We start from the raw sequence: 24055 nt of genomic DNA, 5'->3' as shown, positions 1-24055 counted from the left end.
TATTTCTTGGATGACTATTTGCCATTTATATCTCATAATTTCAAACAATTTTAGGAGTGCAATTTGAAAAAGGCAATTCTCTGTATTTGGCATTAATTGTTTTCTAGCTGAAAAAATGCCATTGATGGGTTTTAAATGGCCACCCATAGTTGGTCTTGCCTGATTTTTTAGGTTTTGATTCCAATTCTGCATAGCTGTGGCCAATGGGCTGGCAATCCACCAGCTGCATTCAGCCTCTCTTGCTCCTAATTACTCAGTTTCCCAGTTCTCCTCCCTTGTCGGTTCTGTTCTAGTCACCACAATTGATTCCATTTCTTACTCCTGTATTCACCTGCAGCTCATTAATTTTTGGCGAGTCTCCACTACTGTTTCAGCCCAGCATTTTGCAATTTCTCTCATCACTGTTTGAGGCGGGGAGTCGCCTTAAACGGGGGAGGTCATAAACTAGATGACCTTTGGAGGTCCCTTCCGGCCTGGACAATTCTGATTCTATAAGGCCTTTTTCCTCTTTATTCCGTTTTGTAGGGTCAAAGGACAGTTTAATTGCACCTTATGGAAGAATGGGCAAATGTTTTGCTGTTCTCAGGTGGGTGCCAGGGAAGCTCCTGTCTTTCCCACTGGCCATTTTCCCTCCCAGGCTGGTCTGGAAGCACCAAACTGTCTCAGGGGTGCAGCAGCACCAGCAAACACTTCTTTCTCCTGCAGGCTTAAGAGCTGTTTTTTGCACAAGGGTGCACGAGAAAAGAGACTGATGAATCCTTGTTCTCAGACTGAAGTTCCCAGCTCCAAGTGGTTATTTTAATGAATATTACAATTAATATCCCCCAAGAGGGGGTATTTCCAGCTTCCTGGACAGGGACAGGAGGCACTGATTGATGGCTCTTCTCCAGGAGACCAGAAATGTAGTGCATTCAGATTGGGTTTCTCTCTTGATCCGTTTTTCCTCAGCAGACTCATGGCCTCACTAAAGTTCCTAATGGATATATCATTGTGTAACCAAAATCAGATATTAGCTGTTTGGTGGTTGTACAAAATTGCCTTAATCTGAGTTAATTCTTGGAAGCAGATCTTTATATAAATATGAAAAAAACATTATTCTCTGTGGGGAAGTAAAAGGATGTTTGTGCCTACTTGGAGTTTCCATTCCCAATACTGGCAGATGACAGTGATCAGGTAAGGTATCAAAAGATTGTAGACAAACCCTTTAAAAGCCAACTGGTTGCAGAACAGATTTTATTTGGTCTGTTTGGGCCAAATTAATTCATGTGTAACAGTGGAGTTGCATCACTTGAACCCACACTCAAGTAAAACCTTGATATAGCTCCCTGGCTACTTTGAAATAATTATTAGTAATGCACATTTGTACTTTACAGACATTGTGTTAAATCCTGTCCAATACAGGAAAAGCCATCCATTCAATAGAGACTCCATATTTACTGAAAGAAAAAAACTAGAAGAAGTGCAAAAAAGGTTCAGGAATACAAATGCCCCACATCTTTTCATCAGCCAGTAGTTGTTCCAAAGTGATTTTGAAAAAAAAAAAAAATTATTTGGGTAAAGTTGCGTGAAATATCCAATGCATGAATTTGAAACATTAGTTATTAGAAGGGACTGATTCTTCAAAGCAGACACTAGTATCTAATCAGTTAACTCCTAAGGCAAAAAAGGCAATATACCAGCTGATGCAATTGGTGGCAGCAGGAGTTTGGAAATAAATATCTCTATTTGGCACTGAGAAGTGAAACAGAGCCCAAATTTCTGTGGATTGCTTGGCCCCAAGTTCAGGCCTCAGAGCTCACATTTCTGTGGTGAAGGAAAATTAAATCTCAGAGTTTAAGATCCAGGGTTCAATGTGGCTATTTATTAAAATTCATCTGGCCTCCCTAGACTGTGAATATTTTGAGTTGACCTAGATGGAGCTCTAGATAAAATCAAGCTCTCATGGGGCATTTTCAACGTTTTCTGATAAAAGCTTAGTAGAATTGTGCTAACAAAAACTGAGACACTTTAAAGCAGTGATTATCCTCCTAGCTAGAAACCAGAAACAGTGGCATGTGAAAACAAAGAGCAAACAAAAACCCCAACCCTCCAGAAACCCCAACCGAGAAAAAATCATGGTGATTTATAATGTGGTTGGTCCTGAATTCATTCAGACTACCTCTTCAGAGACGCTGCAGTCAGGGCTGTGGCTGCAGGGTGGCAGACAGAGGCAGAGGAGAAGTGAGCGCTCCCTGCAGAAGGCACCTCAGCTCCCTTGTGCCCACAGCTGCTCTGGGAGGAGCCCTGTCCCTAGCGGCAGCAACAGCTCGGGTAGGTATCCGATGCTAAGTGAGGCAACTCTAGCATTAATGTATTCAAATTTATTGCCTGATTGTGTCTATGACTGTCCCACTTTGTGTGTGTGTGTGCATTTTTAGCTTTTGTAGTTCCTTTGAGACAAGACTCCTGTTTCTCAATATCAAACCAAAGGCAGTATGACAGATGGCACTAGAGTTGGCTGTCCTGAGTCTATCCTGGGCATTGCTAAAGAGGCTTGTTTGTCCTACGCACCCTACCATGCCCTGGAGATAGAAGCATTTTGTCATTTGACTTAGTTCCCATCATTGCTTTTCTACTCAGAGATTCTGCCGACTGTCCTTGCGTCATCTCTCTCGGTCAAAAGTGCTGTTTCTTAAGCCCAGCAGAGGTTTCTGGTTCCAGCTCAGTTTAGCCTCAGAAGCGCCATATCTGCTGTCTCACAGGCAACAGCTACATGCTCTCATAAATCCGTCAATAGGTATCTGTGTGAGGAGCCTCAGCAGCAGACATACTACAGGACACCTGAATGGAGCCCCCGAATTAAAAGGACAGCCTCCTGAGTGACTAGCCAAGCTTTGCTCTACAAACAGTCAACTCAGCACTCCCAAACTACTCCCTTCTCGGCTTAAAACGTTGCGTTGTATCACAAGTGACAGCAAGGAGAAAACAACACTGTCCTTCCTATTTAGCAAGTATGCACCTGTGCTCTCAGCCAGCTTTGTTGATGCCCGTTCTAAGGAAATGCGGCTCAGTCGATCCGGTGTGGGGTAGCGACTGGATCGCTGAGCAGGCCGTGCTCACCGGTCTGGCTTACTGAAAGGTTTGCTTATGTGATGATGAGCAAGCTGGAAAGGTCTCTCTGCTGCTAGCTTGATAAAAATAAAATAAAAAGTAAATGATTGTCAATAAAGTGTGTTTGATTCGGTGTCACTGAGAGAAAGAAAATGCCATTTCATGTCACTTTAGAAAGCACAAGGTGTGAAACTTTTGGGGATTTTTTTTGCTCTTGACTAATCTTCAGATTCAATATTAAAATCTCAAACTTCCCAAAGGAAAGAGATTCTGCATCTTTTAATGAAAGATAAAACAACAATATAAACATACACAAATTTACAGAGAAAGGATCAACTTTAATACATCTGGAGTAAAAGGTGTTCTTTTTTAAATATGGTATAAAAATAAATGCAAGAAACATTAACAGAGAATATACAGACAACAGACAAAGACACAGGCTTTCTTTCTCAATGTGAATACATCAGTGAAATGAAACCTTCTGTGCTAATTCATTGTGCAATAAATGTGATGCCATATGTATATTTATTAATATATGCAATTTTTACATTTCTTCCAGTTTTGATTGACGTATTTTTTTAATAAACTGTGCCTAGCAGAAGCTTTTTTTTCACTGTACTTGAGCTTGCAGAAAATAAAAAGACATAGATCCAGCTTGATATGAAGGAGGAAGTGAGCAGACAGTTTTCGAAATGGAGGCATCGAAAGGCTAGAGAGTCCCTCGGAGTCTGTAATGCCTTAGTATACACAAAAGAAAACAAGTCAGGTCCTTGCTCATGCAACATCTTGTTCTACTGTCCTCTGAGTCAGGCAATCAGTGAGCTACAAAGTATGTATAATGATTTGAGTCTGCTTCCATGCTACAAGGTGATCCTTTTAGTAGGACTGCACTAGACTGGTTAACCTCTTTGATGTGAGCGATTTCCCCTGAGGAAAAGATAAAAACAAAAAACAAAAACAGAAAACAGAGGCATGATCACTGCAAACCTGTTCATCAGCAACCACTTAGTGTTGCCACATCACTGTCAAATAACTAGGGGCACCAACTGGAGTCTGTCAAATCTTAAACCACAGGAAGCCCTTACACTTAAACACCTGCACTGCCAGCCAGCTAGATTGCTTTAGAGAATATGCCAGAAAATTTAAAGGCCATTTTTGAATGAGGTTGGTTTTGGCTGAGGAGAATTTGACGCTGAGGTTTTTGCTGTTGGTCATACCCAGAACTTGAAGAAAGCTACCACAAGCGAGCGTGCCTTCTGCTAAAGATGAATGTGTGAACTGTGGTAGCCCTGTCACAGAGGCAAAAAGCTATTTTAAAGTTCAGGTAAGAAAGTAAGAGGCAGATTGCATCTAGGCAGGAAAGCAGATTTTCCATGAACGCAGCTAGTGGTTTGCTTAGACTGTATTTACTGTTTATAAGGAACATTGGTAAGGTATTTACACATAACTGCAAAGCACTGCTTTGAAGGTGTTTGAATTTCCACATTGTTATTTTCCTCATCGTTCCTCCTGTTGCAAGGATGCAAGTTCCAGGTTTTTAGCAAGTCCTTTTAATCAGGTATAATGACTGTCCCGCAATAATTAGGTCTACAGCGTGAAGAAGATGGTGTAGGGTATGTCACCACGGTATATTTCAGGCAGCTTTGAGCTTTATCTGAGCCAGACAAAAGCCCTGAAACCACATAACAGGAATTAGCTCTCCTAAGGCCATATAAAAGGAGTTAGCTCCCCTAGGGCCATCCTACTGTGGCTCTGATCCAACAGGGGCAGAGCTGGCACAGCAAGCTTACATCACTCCTCAAAATACCACAGGCATACCCTGACAATGTAACATAAATAGATCATAAAACATTAACATTACTAGAAAGAAACATTAACCAGAAAGTGGCTCTGTCTACCTCTCCAGTTAGATATTTAATACTTACATTAATTGTATTGTGCATTTTAAGTGCACAACTCAGAAAAATCAAACTGATTTCAAGGACATACAGTAAGAAATACTGTAACTATGAAGATGCTACATCTTATGCAGTAAATGGTAAATGAATTTATTCTGCTGTATCTATGAGTTGTTAAGTCATCTGCTGTATTATAACTCGGTGGAATTACACAATTTAATATCTATTGTCATTATCAAATTTATGCTCACAGGGATCTGCAAGTTGGTTTCAAGCATTTGCTCAAATGCAGTATATATCAAGAGTGGGTCTTCACAAAAGTAAGAACTATTTTATTCTTTGTGCTCTGAAATACAAGATGAAGAAATTAGGATGAATATTTCCCTGACTGTATAATTTTGAAAGGAAGTAATGATCTGCGATGTTGGGTGAGACTGCTCATCCATCAGGTTCACCGTATCACCTGACAGTATTAATACTCACTTCTTCGTAAGAAAGAAATGTCGTTCTTGGAACGTTCTTTTCCCTGTGTCTAGTTTTAACTCTGCCACCTTCTACCTACATTAAATTAACAGCTTGTTGACAGTCGTTGAGCCTGAAATTATGTTTGCCTCTAATGTAAGAGGTAAGCTGTTATACTAAGACATCTTTTCTTTTTAAATGGTCAAAAAAGTCTCAGCAGCTGTGTGGCACTGGAATATAATTTAAACTATCATATCTGAAATTAAGTGTTTGGTTCAATTCATGATTGTCAGCCCTGGACATAATCTATGAAAATATTGAGCATACTCTTTTGGGTTTTTTGATTAAGTGATTTGTACTTAATTTCACAGATATACAGGCTACTTTCTGTAAATATGTATGAGTTCCCTGTAATACTGAACTGCATAAACCAGTTAATTAAAACTATTATACCAGGACCTCTCCATTAGTTGTTAAAACAATTTGCTTAATACCTCACTGGAAAGCCACACAAGCTTTTGTTGTGGGATCTGTGAAATATTTTTTTATTCTTATCTGCAACAATTGATTATTTAGGAGTTGTAAATTCCCTGAAGTGTAAATACATGGCCATATGACCATATGATAATCCATGGTCATCCATGATGATGACCATAACCAAATTCCATCATCTCGGGAATGAACTGTGATATCACACAAACTAGGAAGTTTTGACCTAAAAGCAGGCCAAAAGTTAGTTTTAGTTAGTTGATCTGACTTGTATAATCTTATTCTACGAATTAGTTGAATTTTCCCTTATAGACACAGTGAGCTGTCATAACATTTTTTTCTGTATTATACATCACTTGCTCCCTGGCTGTTGCTGGTCTTTGGACAAGTTTTCTCCTAAACCCTGCAGTGATCAGGATTTCTCTGGATGGTCCTGTCCTCTACCTCCCCTCCCTGCCTCAGAGAATACTACGCTTCTTAAAGATAGGAAGTCTCCATCTGAACAATAATAACATATGCTCTTTTTCCGGGTATTAGTAGTTCTAATTTATCTTATAGTTGGAAAAGTAACAACTTAGAAGATACATCCTCCATAAAGAGATCTTCTTCCATGTTTTTTCTGAATTACACTTTGTTCTCTCATTGGGAAAATAAGCTTTTAATACACAGAATCCAGAGCAGCCCCAAATACAGAATTATGCCACGTTCTTATGCAGATCTTTTAGTTTTACAGGATATTTCTTTCAAACTTTGTTCCAGAATATACTTCAGCTCTGCAAAGTAGACTTTTCATAATTATTACTTCTAGGAAATTTCCAGAGTCACTCCATTTACAGACTGATGTAAGGATCATCCCTTGTGGGTCATAATTTAAGAGCTGAGCGCAGCTATTTCTTTCAGACACAACGTTAATAGCATTCCCTTTAGCCAAACTTTGATTTGAGAAACTACATCTAACAGGCCAGTTTTGAGAGGTGTAGCATATGTCACACATAGAAAAATGTTTTCTGTGATAATGATATTAAAGAAAAATTGGAAGAAAAGTCAGAAGACATAGTAGATGCTTGTCTGAAGAATGAAAAGGAGACCCTTAATATTCTCAATGTAACCTTGCCATCAACATTTAGAAGTACATGGGCAAATTCTAAACAAGGTTTTAATTTTTGGCTCTATTGGTGCACTTTGGACATAGAAATTGAAACTATTTAACAATTTTACTAATAATGCAGAAGCCAAAAGGAAACCCCCCCGCATACCCTGACAGTGGAGTCAGAGTACGAGGAGGCAGCACAGCAGCTGGAGCGAGCAAATACATCTAAGAATATGAAGTCAATTGACCTCAGTGTTCATGTGCCCACCTTAGGGTATTAACTGTTTAATGTGGACTTGTCCTTCCAATGGTACTTTTATGGAATTTAGGGGGAAAATTAAAAAACCATGCTCAGACTTATGAGCTACTAAATATAAACATGCTGACTGACCAATTTAAGCAGCGTGACACTAACACCTCAAATTATCTGGCAAACAAGTCAGCAACAACCTCAGTACATATGTGGCTTATGAGAAGTCATTATGAAACTTATATAGAGGCTGGAGCTGAAATGTATCAGAAGAAGATCAGGTCTTTTCCTTTTAGAAGACTAATTCTCTTCCTTTCTGCTAAGTAACCTCAGTGGCTCCTTTTCCGTATTTCTTTATTGCCAGCACAGATGCTACTCCCCAGGACCAATCATGGCAGAACTAGAAATGAGAATTCCACGCATCTGACCGGCTGTAACAGAGAAACAGTGTGAACCCTGCTGCGAGTGAAATGAGATGCAGAGTGAGAATTGACCCTCCTTGCTCTCACTGTTCCCATCTGCTTGTGCTCGGTACACTTGCAGCACGCCGGCGGCTCGGCCAGCATCGGCAGGGAACGCTCCCAAGTGACATGGCAGTGCACCACGCACAGAGCCGGTATAGAAACAGCCCCTGACAGAAGCACATCTGGAGAAGCACAGGAGCAGAAGCAGTAGGTCCAAGATTAGGCAGCCCTTCCTCCTCTAGCACAGGGAAATGGCTTTAGCACTGCTCAGGGGGTTAGGATCCTGCTTTGATTCCCACAGCAGCACAGGACGCTGCTCCCAGCCACCCGTGCAGGTGTATTTCCCGTTCAGGCATGTGAGGAAGGGGAGGAGGTTAGCATTCACTGAATTTGGGGCACAAGTTGTTGGCACAGCTGCAGTGCTAAGTAGTTACACGTTCAGGAAAATCCCTCTGGCTCTCGCGGGGATTTGCAGTCCTCTGTTCATCCCTCCTGAGGGCCGCACCGTTTCCTGAAGCCATCCATAGGTGGGAGGCAGTGGCTGAGGGACTGCATTCCCACTTTTGCTCATTTCAAATTGTGTGACACTGCTGATTTCTTTCTCCTTTCCCACTAATCTTTACATTCACTGATGAGCTGCTCTCATTTGTGATTAACCTACTAACTCTTGCCAGATGGGGTAGTTTGAACTTGAATAACCATCTAAGTGCAGGGTAACACGTAAGATTTTCCAAGACACCAATGCATTAGACAAATATTTTTGTGTATTTGTCCTAGGCCTGACCCTTCAGGTTTCTCTACCTCTCTGCAGTTCTCATTCCTGCAAATAGCTTAAGACTCAGGTAAATGTTTGTCAGCTGGGAAATGGCAGACACTGGCCTATACCTGAACGGTACGTGCTCCCTGAGCTGAACCTGGCTGTGCAAGTGCTGCTCCTCAGCTCTTCTCCTCCAGCACAGAGCCCAGCAGCTTAGCTCCAGTCACTGCCAACCAGGACAAGGAGGTCAGTCCTCACCGGTGTGTCCTACAGATGCTCTCTCTGATTTTCCTCCTTAGCCTGGGCATCATTCCTAAAAAGATCCTAAAACTAGATTTTTGGACTAATTATTAGTCCAAACTAAATTTTTCAATTATTTCATCAGTTCTTTTTAGTCAAACATCAATAAGCCATCTCTTTTCTGAAATGGAAAAAGCTTTTTTTCTGTAAATAGATATTATTTTTATAATTGTTTTGGATTTGTCAAATAAGGAGATTGATGATATAGTTTTTTCTGACTAACCATTTTTTGGTTTAAATTTTAGGAATAACCTGTAAGTAAACTCGAAAGTCTAATTAGGATTTCTTCCATGACCATCCCACTGAACATGAGATCCCACAGCTGATACTGCATTGAAGCTCATCCATAATGCTGTGTTCCAGAAAAATATAGCCCTTGGCAGGATTTCAGGGCTAGATGGACTTTTGGTCTGGCACAGTAGGGCCTTGTGTGCTTAAGTTCTACATGTTCATATAGAAATATTTCTTGATTAACAGATGAAATGGATATATTATCTGCCTTGTTTCTGAATAAAGGGACAGATTTTAACATGACAAGAGAATACACTGGTTTAAGCATCTAGAAAGTCTATCCCCCACTGATAAGAACTAAGGAAGCTATTTTTATGAGTTTTAATTTCCATCTCTAGATCATAATTTGCTATGCCATGTTAAGTGACATTGTACTAAGCCTCTGTGAAAATGTGCTGTGTTCAATGGCCTTCACATTTCACATCTCATGCATGAAATGGTCTAATGTTACTGGTTTGGAGAGGGAAAATATCAAAGGACACTGGTAAGCAAATTTTTCCAGCTCAGTGGGAGAAGGCAGATGGAAAAGTTATGGGTAATGTAAGATACAATGATTTTAAATTTAGAGTTATTAAATGGGGTCTTGTTTATGAGATTATGAGTGAAGATGATTATCATCTGATGACTCTCTAATATACAAACTCATTTTGGTTTGTTTTGTTCTGGCTGTATTTATATAAAACATCACAAACTTGCAAAAAACACAGTTTTTTGCCTTCTCTATAACTGGGAAGCATTGGATGAAACTCTAATACTGATGGTGGTGTGTGAAGCTGTGATATCAACACGTGATAATGGAGTGTCTCCTCCTAAGCAGCTCTGAAGGGACAGACTGAACATTCTTGCCTTGCTAACTGGGTTCCTGGCAGGACAAGAAAATTTGTATGGAGAGAAAATTAAAGTAGCCCACTCCCCTTCGTTTCAGGCTTCTAGACCGATGACCACAGCTAAGCACCAGGCCAGCACTCACAAAGGTGTCCTGCTCAGATTACCAGTCTGACACTGTCACAAATCCTACATGCACATGACAAATTAAAGACAAAAGTTTTCCTTAAAGGACCTCTTTGTTCCCATCAAAATTACCAGTACATATTCACCTGTTGTTTTTTTTTTCTCTGTAATGTAAATGTTAGTACTTGAGATACAGGAAGCTTCCTGATTTTTAGATATTTGTTAATATTTGTTTTAAATATGGATTTTTTTTCACCATGTAAATTCTTCAAAAGAAGTTAAGTTTTTAGATGCCACAGAAACAGCTCATTTTCCTCTCTTTACTACTGTGGCAAGCAATGAGATTGTCTTGCTCCCTAGCTCATGCTTTTAGCTTCCCTACTCACTTCCTTGGGGAGCTGCAGGTGAGAAATCTGAGGGGCTGAGCTGGCCAGAGGGGACCACAGAGCACACACTGTCACCACTCCATGTGCTTCTGAGACAGAGCTGTGACACTTGTGGTTGCTGGTGTTACTCCAAATCAATGCACTTATCCAGTGGCATCATTCCAGTAGTGCTGAAGTATATGTGCTCTATGTTTTCACACAATACTCAGGAATGTGAATAAGTGAGACAAACCACGAACAGCTCTGCTTACTACTTAGAGGCAAACTATACACTGTTTGGTAATAAATACTACATATAGCAAATGCCAATTTTCTATTACTTTATCTATATTGTATGCGAATGCAGACCTGTTTCTAACACTATTCATATGGTCTGTTGTGGACTGCTAAAGGCATTAATAATTTTACACTATAAAATCTACAGAGCAAGCTAAATAGCCAAAGTTTTTAGGCTGAACATTTAGGGCTTTCATAAAGTGCATCAATTTATTGAAAGTTTTCTGGAAAGAAAAGTCTCCAATGTCAAAGAACTGCAGAGCTGAGCCTTGGGTTTTTTTAGTGTACACAGCTCCACTTTTATTTTTTCCCCATCAGACTAGAATAATGACTCATTATATTAGGTTATTTCCACTTAATTCAAGGAACAGTACAGAGGGATTGCCCTTATTCTAAGCTTTCTAGTTTAACAAATGCCTTTTGTAGCAGGTATAACCCACTTCCAATTATCACTGATCAGGAGCCTCTTATAGTCTCCATTTTATCAAATCAGGTTATGAATTACAAGGTCATCTTCTCAGGTTCAATCCCTAGACACAACCGAGGTTACTGGGTTCTTTTAAACATTTAAAATGGAAAAAACTGAGGTCTAATTTAGTTCAATACAAACCCACTTTGATATAAGTGAGAAAACAACTAGTGAAAATTAGTCTACATTTTCTAAACCACCAGAGGTGAAGAGAAACTACAATTTTCATCTTACTAAATCATTCAGAGATGATGGTGTTTATCCAGGTTGCAGAAGACCTACTTCACACCTATTTTCTGTATTAATCAGAAGAACAGATCTATACCACAGTCCCTCACTTCACAGTTGAACAATTTAATCAGTACACCATAGGATATTCTGAGAAACGTTTTCCTCATCCCTGCTGTTTGGAACCCCTGTACCAAGGTAGAAAATTACATATTATAAACTCATACATAACCAAGAACAAGAATGGAAGAACAAGGATGCCTGGTGGCAAAGGGTCCTGGGGCAGTGGGTGGTGTGAATTCAGTCTTCTTGGAGAAAAGGTTTTGACTTGAGCATCCTAACATTCTAGATTAATTTGCAAGCCTCAGAGGTGCTGATCTAATGGAGAATATAGATCTAGCAGTGACATGTTTTACTTTCATACCTGACCTGACTTGACAGACTCCACCCAGATTCACAGGTAGTAGTTAGAGGAAAAGCAAAACCACCATTTTTATTTTATAGCTTGCTCTGTGAAAAAAAAGAATCACCCTTTTCTACTGAAGAAGTACTAATGCTTCACACCCAGAAATCCTTGTTCTCATTTCTAGCTCACAGTTAGTTTATTTGGCCTGCCTTGCATCTCTGGCATCCTGCTATTCTGGTACTTCTGCCCTGAGATGAGCAGGGTGAAAATCAGGCACGCCTGCAGGGCACAACGCTCCAGTGTTTGTGCACAGAACTGCTGCTTTGAGAGGGATTATCGGAGAGTTGTTTTAGTGCTTCCCACTCTGTCTTCCCTTTTCCCCTTTTTGTGCTGTATTCTCACACCTGTCTGCAGCTTGCTGTTTCTCTCCTTATAGCCAGCTGTTTACTTACTCTTTATCATAACCAATTCCTGATCTGTGGGCTGTTTAAACTCCAACGAATAAATGCAGTTATTGCAGCTTGCCAGGCACTGTGACTGGGAAAGAGCCTGGCTCTCAGAGGTGCCAGATGTGCTACTTACTTTCTACACTTTTACTTGTTTGTTAATATGGAACTTCATATTAAACACCTCCATGTAATTATAATGTATCATGTTATCATGTACAATGTTGTTTTATTGATCAACCTGCTTAGACAGCACACAAATCACACTGCAACATGCTATGGCAACACCACCATGCAAAATATAGGGGTTTTTGTTTCAAACATTGGGATAGTTTCCTTTGTGGCTGTTTATTTACTTTTTAGTGTCCTTACTGACTTTGTCCCATTGAATCCAAATTTCTTCCTGATTACAGTGGATTCAAAGCATATTACAGGAAGCCTTTACCTATAAGAAAGTAGTTAAAGAATTACAGTTTTGTTTTAACATGGGAGATAGCCCCACAGCCTCACAAAACTTTGTTCTTTCACTGCGTTTCTTTCTTTTTTTGATTACTGGAATGTATATGTATATATTTTAAATGCTTGAGGAAAAACTCTTGAGCCTTATTGTATGGGAGGCAGTTTCTGAGAACTGCTTCTCCTTACCTCAAAACTAAAAAAACAAAAACCATGATCTTTGCTGAAAGCTCTCATATTTTTAATTTCAACGCACACAGCTCCACTAACCAGGTCACAGAAAAAGCCACGGACGCACACACACACACAGAGCAGCGTCACCTGCACAATTCAACAGACAATGCAGACAAACTTGAGTATAATCCAAGATCTTTCTACCTCTTTTCATAACAGGTTAGTGCTCGCCCTCAGTGTTGGTGTACAGTTTTTATGGCATGGGAAAATAGGGATGTTTCTGCCCTACAAAAATAAATGCGTTGAATGCTTTAGTTCGAACTTTCACAATGTTAAAAAAAAAATCCAAAGAAACTGGGCAAGTAAAAAGAATCCCACATATCAGGAAATCAGTGGATCTTTTGGCAGTTGGCAAGAGCAAATTTACCAGCCTTCATTTTTTTACCTTCATGAAACAGCTTTTGAAAATTATATATTAAAAAAAAATCAGTTCTTGTAATCCATTATCAAAATGAAATCCCAATGAAACCCTTGTGCATCACCAGCATGAATTCTTTGGTCCTGAAGAAGCTGTGCTAGACATTAAGGAAGATGGGGAAATCATTATTGTTTATTTTTCCCTGTGGCCAATTAAAAAAAAATGGGACAAACTCTTTTTTAGTAAAATACAAAGGAGACAGGAAGAAAATCCAATGCATTCAAACCGTGTTAGACTTCATATTTTGGGAGGCACCAGAAAAAGGAACAACATCAACCAGGTTTTCACAGATTCTTTACTACATTGAAAAAAAAATGTGAATAATTTCATGCTTCCTAATGCAAAAAGCATGGCTCCCAAAGGTCCATTCCTCCATGTGTGACTACTGAGGTCAGTGGGAAAGGGACTAGGGAGGAGGCATTGTAATCAAAGCACATTATAAAGCTGTCATTCCTGGGAAAATTCACAAACTGTGATGAATACACTTTTAACTGTCAGGTTAAAGAAGCAAAAAGGGAAAGTAGGGATCAGTGAGGGGGAGGGGAGAAGGACGTCCCATCAGGTTTACTAGTCTTCCGAGGCAACAAACTTACCACATTGCGTGTGAATTTCTCAAAAGATGTTCGACGATCCAGAGTGTTTTCCAACTTAAATTTAAAATAAAATAAATAAAAGAAATAAAAAGAAAAAGGAGGGGGAAAAGAAAAGCAAGAAAAAATGGAGTAGAAAAGAAGAATCGATGAAACAATGGACTGCAAAACAAAGTTTGTATAAATCAGGAAGCAAACACAGGTATGAAGCTGTAATGGGACTCTGAGAAACAGGGGATGGGCAAAGCAGATATTGTATTCAACAAAAATAATTTTTCACGGGGATTGAACTGGTTTGATTTAAAAGAAAAACTGAAAATAAAAAGAAATAATGAAGCGGACATCTTGTGTTAATGAACTGACAGTCACAAACTTAAGGACTTCACACGGACAGTTGTAGCTTTCTGGTATTTTCAACATCTCTCTCTATATTGGATCTTCAGAAATCAATGTTTGAACAAAAAACAAAATCACACAGTACTTTCATATAATTTTAGGTTGTCATTATAAACAATAGAATTCTATGGTGTTAATAACTACCTTGTTCCGGTAACAATCAGGGCCCTGATTTTGCAAGGCACAGGGCTCCCAGCTGATTGTAGGCAATTACTATTTAGAGCCCACTACTAAAGTTATTTATCATTATAGAAATCTGCATTGCACAAGCTGCTCCACATACTCTGGGCTGTGACTATTCAGAACTCATTCCATGATCTGGATTTTTCCAAGCAAACATTACATACCAAGACATGAGCCTCTGTTTGCCGAAGTGTGACATGATCAGTCTTTCAAGTCAGATTCCTAGCCTACTCAAAACTATTCATGTAATAATAGGGAAAGAAACAAAATTAGGAAGCCCCAATATTTATAGTTGAAATTAGAAGTTATTCATATGAATAAGATTGTTTCTAAACACATTCGGTAGCTTTTATAGGTGGAATAAAGAGAACAACAGTTATTACATAAGCAAACTTGCAAACATGAAAGACTATTCTTCTGGGATTTTATTTTATTGTTTTAATGTATTTGTAAAGCACTTTGCAATTTAAGGTGCTTCATAACAGAGAAAACAGTACAATATGGGATGTAAAAATAAAAATAAGTTTTGCTAGATTAACTCATTGAAACATGCCCGCATGCAGCATATATACACATATATGTATATTGAACTCCTGTGTGTATGTGACCCTCCAAACACGCCAAGCTGGTCACCTACCAGATATCCAGTTGCACTGGCACAGGGGAGAGAAGACTGAGTATTGTTGCAAACATAACCACCGCTTTGCACAGTGGCAAGACAAAGGCAAGATGGACCAATACCTTTTTCTTGGCCTGTAGCAGCTCCTGGTAGGCACTGGATCGTATAAAACGAGGATAAGAATCACTTTTCATCAGTTTGTAAATGTGCTCCTGAAAGGGAAAGAAGGAGCTGTTAATCCCAGAAAAGAAGACATATGTAACACGGGAGGCAGTCATATATGTTTTAGTTGTGGAACGTATACCAGCTAGCACTATTTTGAATAGGAAGTCTTACAGGATAGCAGGTTGCAGTTCTGAAGCCAAGGCTGAATTGCTCTGTATTCTTAAAGCAAAAATCCCACCTCTTTGTTGTGTATAAAGAACACAACACACCTTTCTTTAATTTATAGTCCCTATTTCCACTATGATTTTTCTGACTGACTCCTAGCTTAAGGCCCAGTTTCAAACCTCCCTTACATTAGTCAGTTTAGCTAAGTGACTAAATCAGGAGCTGTGGATCCTTCCTCATCAGATTTGCTGAATTAGTTTTTGGAGATGATACTTTTGTGACTTCATAGGCTGGGAAAAGGAACTAGGTTTCTATTTCAGCACCACAAATAAGTGCTTAAGTTAGGGAGGATATCCCCTGGCTACCCCTGAAAACATCCTTTGACAGATGTTTAGTCTGCTTTCCAGCCAACAATATAAAAAGGAAAATATGTATGCAAATTGAAAAACAGTTCCAGGCTAATCTAACTTCCAGGATATTTATCCTTCAGGGGCATATGAAAAATTGGAAACCCTTATCCAGAAAACAATCGACACAAGCAGTTTATACAGCTTTCTTTTTGGAGCATTCTCCTTTCTCTAAAATATGAAAAAAAAATATTATGTGGGACACTTTATAATTTTCCTTCTAGCTATAATTTTAGAAAAAAAAATTGTAGAAAAAGCAATCAGAATAGGAAATACTCTCAGGAAAAAAAAAAATTAAAAATTAACTAAATTGTGTTAGCTATTTTTGTTGGTTTTTTATACTCAAACCCTAACTTTTACTATAGGAAATTTGTAGCACAGCAATCAGGAAACAGCAAATAAGCTGTAAAGTAAATACTGCTTCTCAGCTTGGTACTGCATAAAATTAGTGAAGAGGGGAAAAAAAAAAAAAAACCAAACAAAAAACCTCCTTGCTTGAAAAATATGGCAAGGTAAAATTAAAGCTGATTTTTAATTTTTGTTGTATTAGAAACTCTAGAAATGATTCTAAGTGCCTTTCATTGTGTTCCTTGCACTAAGCAGAGGAATTCTGGTGTATATTCAGAGCTTAGGCTGGTTCGTTTGGGGAGTTTTTACTCCTCTCAGTTTCTATGAGAGCAGCCAATGCAGCAAACAAAGAGCAGAAAGGACTGCGATGGGCATTAAAATGTTATTTCTGTGCAAAACCCAACCTGTAACAGCAAGAGTAAATTAGGCTGTATTAGTATTGTTAATGTACACATTAGTCAGGAATTGAGGCTGGATGTTATTTAGTACAATTGATATATTTTTATTTATGTGTCACTCTCATTTGGCCTGGAGTTCCATGGCACTATGGCAATCCAGAAACACTTTTCAAAATATTTTTTGGCCTACCACCTGCTAGACTGACTTACGAGTAGTCTCTTCCCACCTGGCAGGCCAGAAAGAGCCTGTTGCAGAGGCAGAGCCCTACTCCTGACCAAACCCTGACAATTCAGGTGTGACACTCTGGAGAGGTCCTAAAGCTTCAAGTCAGAACATGGCAGGTACCGTTTGCCCCCTTTTCCCAGAGAAATAGAGGCTTCCGGGTTCAAGTTGTATGCTGAACTGGATCAAACAAGCAGAGGTCTGACAGGAGGGAAATTTCTACTTGCATAAAGACTGAATACTCCATGTCTTTCATAAATAAAGGAAAAAAAGATAAGATGAGAGAGATCTGGAAGTAAAATCTTGTTGAAATTTTACACCTTTTTTTTTTTTTAAATTGGATACTGGCAAGGAATTTGATTGTCCTTTACTGATTTAACTGCAAAGATATTTTTAAAAAAAACTTTAATCTAGCTAAATTGTTTATATGTGTAACTTATGTCTTTGCTATACACTGCATTCCTAAATCTCCAGGGGGTCAGCAGATGCATGCAAAACTGTGTTTGGCTTAACGCAGAGTACTTCAAAACAGTGGGCATGACATAGTATCTATATGAAAATTTTATAGTTGCATCATAGGTTGCTCATTCTCATAATGGCAAAACAAAAAGGTAGGAGAATTATTTTCCCTCCTATTCAGGGCAAAGACATTTCCCCAAAAAGTAAAAAGCCCCAATTTAATTCCCTTCTCTCCTTTGTGGGACTTATAGCAGCACCTCCTGACTCCCAAGATGATGACCTAATAATCAATCTGTAAGAAATTCTGCAGGGATATGATCTCAATCTCTTCTTTTGACACCATTTCATTTTGCATGAATAATTAAATTTTCATCACTGGGCTGCTGATGAAAAAGTGAGGATGGTACTGGTTCTACTACTTTTACCGTGAATCCAATTCTTTTTTATTGCTTTTTGCAGAAGTTTGCAAAAATGAAATATTAAGTTGTAAGTCACATGAAGTGTCATATTGAACACAGAAGTATTTGTGTTTTCTTTTGAGGAAAAACAAGATCTGTATTTTACCATTTTGGTTTTTTAACTTTTACTTCCAGTCTCAAAAATACAAATATTTTCACAAATCTAGATCTGGTCAAAAGTATCTTTTGATGATGGTATTCAAATTGTGACTAAACCAGACCCCCAAAAGCAAAATAAGACATTTATAGACTGCTCTTTACTGCTGTAATACTGATTATTGAAGAGCAGATCTTTAGGATCTTTGCCCAGTGTTCTCTAGATAGTAGTTTAATAAGGTATAGAATATACATCCATGAAATATGATACTTCCACACAAGCTGTTACAGAATGTTATTTCTCACATGGGTCATATTCTCTTCATAATGGGAATCTATAATTCCTATAAATGACAACATTTCTGGACATGTGTTGAGAGAACAGACACTGAGCCTGTATCAAGGGAAGTCTTTCAGAGCCAGATCTTGAGAACTAGAAATCAATGTGTGTGAGGGGGAAGCTTTTCTCTTAGTGTAACTGAATAAGAAAATTAAGAAAACAGGAACATGAAAATATCATTTTCACTGCACTATATGCTTTGCTCTATTTTAAGTCCATTTGCAGAATCGATGGCAGGCAAAGAAGTTTCCTGAAGATCTTTAGTAATTCATAGGTTTCATGAAAGAAAGAATGTTTGGCATTGCCAAAATGACATTTTGGGAAACAGAATATTACCATTTAATTCCCAAACACATCTTATTTTTTAATACAGCTTTCACTAACCAATATTCTACTTAAGTGTCCCTAAACAGGATTACAAACTCACCTGAGCATCTTCAAATGTGTATCTTCCAGGGTCCTTTACATTCTGCGTGGTTTTGTCATAACTTTTTGAATCTAGATTGATAGCGCTGGGTGCACCTGGAGCAAGAAATTCTTGCCAGATTTCTTGGACGCGAGCAGGAACTTCACGGATAGGCCTCTTCTTCAGGTCTTCTACTGCTAGCCAGAACCTATGGCACAATATAGCATCTTGACTTCCAATTCAGTATAATCATTAATCAAGTGCTCATGCTCTTCTTTGCTCTTGAAAAAATGAAATAACTGAAGTTTTCATCTATAACATGCTAAAACAAGAAAAATCTGTGATTTTATGTTGGGTTCAGCAGTCTGGTATACTGTCTTAGGCAATCAATCCACTCCTTTGTAGCATGGATGGAAGCAGTCTGTGCTTATCGCTCACAAGCCTTTATGGTCAGCTTCGCTCTACTGAGATGACTATTTTACGTATTTCTACACCCTTCGATTTCCATAGAATCTAAGCATAATCTTTCTGTCTATTGATCCCATTAAGATTGTCCAAGAGACAGAGAAATAAGGCTGTCACAGTTTTGCAAATATATTAATAATGTAATAACTTACAGTGGTTTCCCCAAGGTCACACAGGGAGTCTGTGCCAACAGAAGAACCTCAGTTTCAAAAATTCTGGGTAGCATCACTTATCTCTATGAACCACAATGTGAACTGAACATAGAACTGCACAGAGCCTGAGGACATATCCTGAGAATCTGATGGCAATGCGTAAGAATAGAGGCCTCTCAACTCAAGTTTAAAAACTGCACAGCTCACAAACTCTAATTCAGTTCACTCTATCAAATTCGGGCAACCTACTTTGGTTTCCTTAAGCTGCTTTTGATATTTGCATTTAAAAGTGTATATCCTGCAGTGCTAACCCCTTCAAATGCATCTTCTGGGACTGACTGATTACTCATGTGTATCGAAGTCAGGTAAGGAAAAGAAAAATGAAAGGGAATGATGTTCTTTGTAAACACACATTTTCTGTCACCCTGCAGATATCCTGAGGATCTAGCTCAAAGCTGTCACATTCTTGTTTGTTCCATTATATCACTGCCAATACTTCTGGAAGTCACCACAAACATGCCTTAGGTTGCTATTTTCTTTTGCAAGTAAACTGTTTCCATATAGTAGGTTATACTCAATTATGGGGAACTAGATGGGAAATAAATTTAGCTTATTTGAGGAAACATTTAGCTTCCAGCATAGAATAGGTTATATAGACATATTCTTACAGGCTGATCACTAGCTCTTTGATGGATTAATTTTATTTTACCCTTCTAACATTAGCATTCAGAAACCTTACTGAAAATTTAAGGTTCTAAATATAGAAACCTCTGTAAAAGTGGGAAGAATATGCTGATTTCTGCAGTATGTTATGTCTATGGTGCTTACTTTACAGCCAACACACATTTTAACATTCTAAGCTTCTTACTGATCTTTCAAGAAAAAATGTCTGCCCTCCTCCCACTGAGAGTTAAAATCAAATATGCAAAGTTAGGAAATGCCAAAAATAAGGCTGCCACCTTTTGCATTTTCAAAAATAACTTTTCTGAATATCCCATGGCAACCAACAGCACAGAGAAGTTGAAATGGAGTCTGCAAGACCTCAGCAGAGGGCCTCAAATCAAAAGAGTTCCCTTTCCCCTTTTATAATTCTCTGCCTCATGAGCTGTGACCAGAGCAAGGGAAGACTCCTGTAGCAAACAGCACACAGTGTGCAATTGTAAATATGTGCAAAGGCAGGAGAGGGAAGGCGGGGAACACAACTGTATTTTCTGGACGATGATACACACTGACTTAGTGCTACTTTGAAGAAGGAACTAGAGTTCTCTCTCTCTGCCCTTGCATCAAACTCTGTATCTCCTGTTGGTAGAGGTTTGCTTTTGCCATGGAGACTCTCTCTAGAAGATGCTCAGTAACATTTGAACAGAGACCTGAGTAGCTGGGTGTAAACTGCTGTCTTCCGTCACAGCATTTGGGCTGCCACATGCTGGGTCACACACCAGACATATAGCTGATGAGAGTGTATAGCACATGATAGGCATACATCCAGCCACATGACATGGTAAGACACATGTTGGAAGACATCTGGGGATTACGTCCTCCAGCTGGATTACTTTCAAAGTGAGGGTGGCCTTGCCAGATAAATAGCACAGCTGCAACACAGCTTCCGTCCCATGAACTGACCTAAATGTCAGATGCAGCCATCAGCAGATCCCAGATCAAGTTAATCAGTTAAATTTAGCACGTAGGAACACAGAGTCACAGAAAAGCTGCAGTGATTCTCCACAAAAAGTGTGAGGTTTAGGCAGAGTGTGGAGCCAGTGAAGTGGGGATTACGTGGGCTTTGCACCCTGTGCATGTGACACAACAAGTTGGAGGACAGACTTTTCAGTATTTTCAGCAAAAGCAAACAAAAACCTTAACAAACTCCATGAAGAAAATCAGCTGCCATTTTTCAGGGGGCAGGAATGACTACTCTTTGATTGCTAGGGTTCACCTTCTTGCCAAGTACAACTTCAAGCTTCAAGACATAGTAGTGCTGAAGGTCTTCAAGAAAATGACAGAGAAAACCATTAAATCTTGCAACTAGTTCCTTCTCATCTAAGCTGCAGAAATGGCAATGTTGCTGGGACTTTGAGTTTAAGCTTGAGTCTGAATGAGAAATGAAGCACATGCAATTTCAGCCCTGAGGATTAAATTTTAGCCAAGTTATTGGCACCCAAATCAGGGTCTCATAATCAGTAATGTGAAGGATAAACATTACCAGTTCCCATGCTGTGTGGGAAAGTGTCATTACCAACACTTCTCTTCAGACTTGCAGGACAGACATTGAGGACAATTAATCAACCGTCATACTTTGTAACATGCAGAACTCTCTCCTCCACCATCAGCAAAGACAGAAATGTCTTGCAGTTAAATTAATCAAGTGGGGATCAGTAATAAAGAGCAAAAAAGTGACACAGACTGCCTTAAAAAGAAAACTTAACCTCTTGCACCATTCTCCCTCTTCTCTACTAAAAGCACTGTTATGGTGTTATTAAAAGAATAACCAGAATCACTGAGGTAAGTTAAACATAAAATTAAGCATAATGACTGAAACAGTTTGTAGGCAACACTGCGGATTTTTAGTAGTGTATATGTGGGGTTTTATTTCTTTTTTTCTACAGGACATAATTGAAGCCTCTATCTCCAGTAAAGAACATTTCTATAACTTAAATGGATGAGTCCAAAATAAACACTTCACAAAATCTCAGCTTGCAGGGGGATGGTCAGAGAAAATTTATCAAAAGAAAACATCCGAATCTAGCTAACTCCTTAGTCTCTCTCCTTTTTTTTTTTTTCTGGACAACCAGAATTCAAAGCCCCTTTTCCCTGTTTACTCATACATTACGGAAGCTAATAAATAAGGATCAAAGGAAGGGGCAAGGGGTGCAGTGGCTTTTCTTTCCATGCATCATGGAAGATGTCCTGTCACCACTCTCCCTTCACTAATCTAGGAGGCTTTTGCAGTCTTATCACTGCCTTGGAGATCACACCTACTGCAACACTGCATAATGACTTGGACAGGCTTTCAGATTGGCAGGCCTGAAACCATTTAGATCTTTACAAGCTGCAGTTCCTACAAAACAACCACTTGGGAGCAAATGTACAGTCAGCATATGAATATTAACTTTCCAAAGAATTCTGCAGCACTACGGACAAAGGAAAGATACAGAAAGAAATGGGGATTTTCCACAGAGATGAAAGAAATTAGGTCTGCGTGTGCCACACTGCAGTAAAATTCATTTCAGTGTCTCACTCTCTATGAAAGTCCTTTTTTAGTGCTTGGACAGCCTTGTGACCAAGCTCAGTCCTACTGGATCATGCTCAATCAAGTCTTGTGAATTTTAAACAATGGTCACCATTCTTGTAACAGGCAGTGGGAATTTTATAAATCTATTATCCAAATCATAAGTTACTTCAGCTATTTGTTCTGTGTAGTGGGTATACATACAAAGCAATCCCTCCAAAAAATTTGCATGGTAACAAGAGATTACAAGTCATAGCCTGCATTAGGTGAATGCAGAGTCCAACCTGGGTGTTGGCAAACTGCAATCACACTGTAATGAAGGTACCGCACTGACAGAACTGCTTAGACAGTTTTATTCCTTTGCTACACTTTACAATAGCTCTTTAAAGAGTGACATACTATTAATCCTAATTTACAGGCAAAGCAAAAAAGCTTGTAACAGAGATACAAAGTAATAAGGTGAAACTTGGTTGCATTCCTAATCATTGCACAGTTCTTAGTTTTAACTCATGGCTTGTTTGTTCATCCCTGTTCTGTTTCTTAAGACAGGTTCTATATCCACTAAGAATGAGAATCTGGGCCATCTTAGACACTTTCAGTCCAAGCTAATCAAACAGTAATACTGAGGCTTTTAGCTACATAAGATAATCACACTTGAACAGAAACAGCGTATCTGGTTAATTATAATTTCACATTTTTGGGATTTCTTTTACCAAAGCAAGGTATAAGACTTCTAATCAACTAATACTGAATCTCTCTCTGGTGCCTGCAGCCCCCTGCGGTATCCTGTGTACTGTGCTTGGTAGCTCGAATCCAGGGTCCCAGTGCAAGTTTGATCCCCTGCCTCATCCTTCTCAGAAACAGCCTTTAAACTCATATTCACTGTTGCTCAGATATTATATTTTATAATGGTAATATAAGAATCTAGACAGAGAGTCAGAAGAGTAAAAGTCATGTCAAGGAATCAGCTCTGAACAAATTTCTCCAGGGAATTTTTCTGGATCGGTGACTTGCAGTTTGCCTGTGGTTAGCGTTGTAAACAGGATTAGAAGAAAGAGCTAGGGATTATGTGGATAACAGTCTAGTTGGCAGAGAAACAAATTAATCACAGAAAAGCACAGAAACTGCAGCACACACTGGGCTGGACAGGTTCATGTTTGAACAGCTGTTCTGCATAAGGAATTACCACAATGGTCTTTAAAAAAAAAATTATCTTTCCTTTTCTTGGTATTATTCTGATTTCTAAAATTTTATTTTACCACTTGGATTTTTAAATTAAAAAAAAAAAAAATCTGTATCTGTCACTAATGAAGTTATCAACATACACATACAGGTTAGGCCATATTTCCATGGGGTAATGGCAAACAAATCAGTTGGAAAATATTGTAAGGTCTAGAGTATCTAATTAGATTTGTGATGCAAAATTCAATGTTTGAATATGAACATGATCGGTAACTTAGAAAAGCCCATCTTCAATTATTCTGCTGACAGAAAAGGAGGTCTATGTAATTACTCAGCATTTACGAATCAACACCACAAAATGCTAAATGCCCCTTTCAAGATGCTATATAAATGTAACTCTAGTATGAACAGCT

At 38.9% G+C, this 24055-nt stretch overlaps 1 protein-coding gene across 1 annotated transcript in view; it reads right to left on the bottom strand.

Annotated features, from left to right (window-relative positions):
• Window positions 1-1203: 1203 nt before the first annotated feature.
• The window catches only part of RGS7 (regulator of G-protein signaling 7), a 242183-nt gene continuing 219331 nt past the window's right edge, over window positions 1204-24055 (bottom strand). Inside the window, exons 15-19 of the mRNA XM_014950922.1 lie at window positions 18636-18822; window positions 15272-15361; window positions 13955-14008; window positions 13088-13168; window positions 1204-4017 (exon numbers count right to left, since the gene is read on the bottom strand). Of these exons, the coding sequence (XP_014806408.1) occupies window positions 13094-13168; window positions 13955-14008; window positions 15272-15361; window positions 18636-18822 (406 nt within the window). The 3' untranslated portion in view covers window positions 1204-4017; window positions 13088-13093. The remainder of the gene's footprint in view (window positions 4018-13087; window positions 13169-13954; window positions 14009-15271; window positions 15362-18635; window positions 18823-24055) is intronic.

This window comes from Calidris pugnax, unplaced genomic scaffold, assembly GCF_001431845.1.
Source record: "Calidris pugnax isolate Ruff unplaced genomic scaffold, ASM143184v1 scaffold24, whole genome shotgun sequence".
Lineage (NCBI taxonomy): Eukaryota > Metazoa > Chordata > Aves > Charadriiformes > Scolopacidae > Calidris > Calidris pugnax.
The sequence above is the reverse complement of the archived record's forward strand: the minus strand, read 5'-3'. Positions and strand labels throughout refer to the sequence as shown.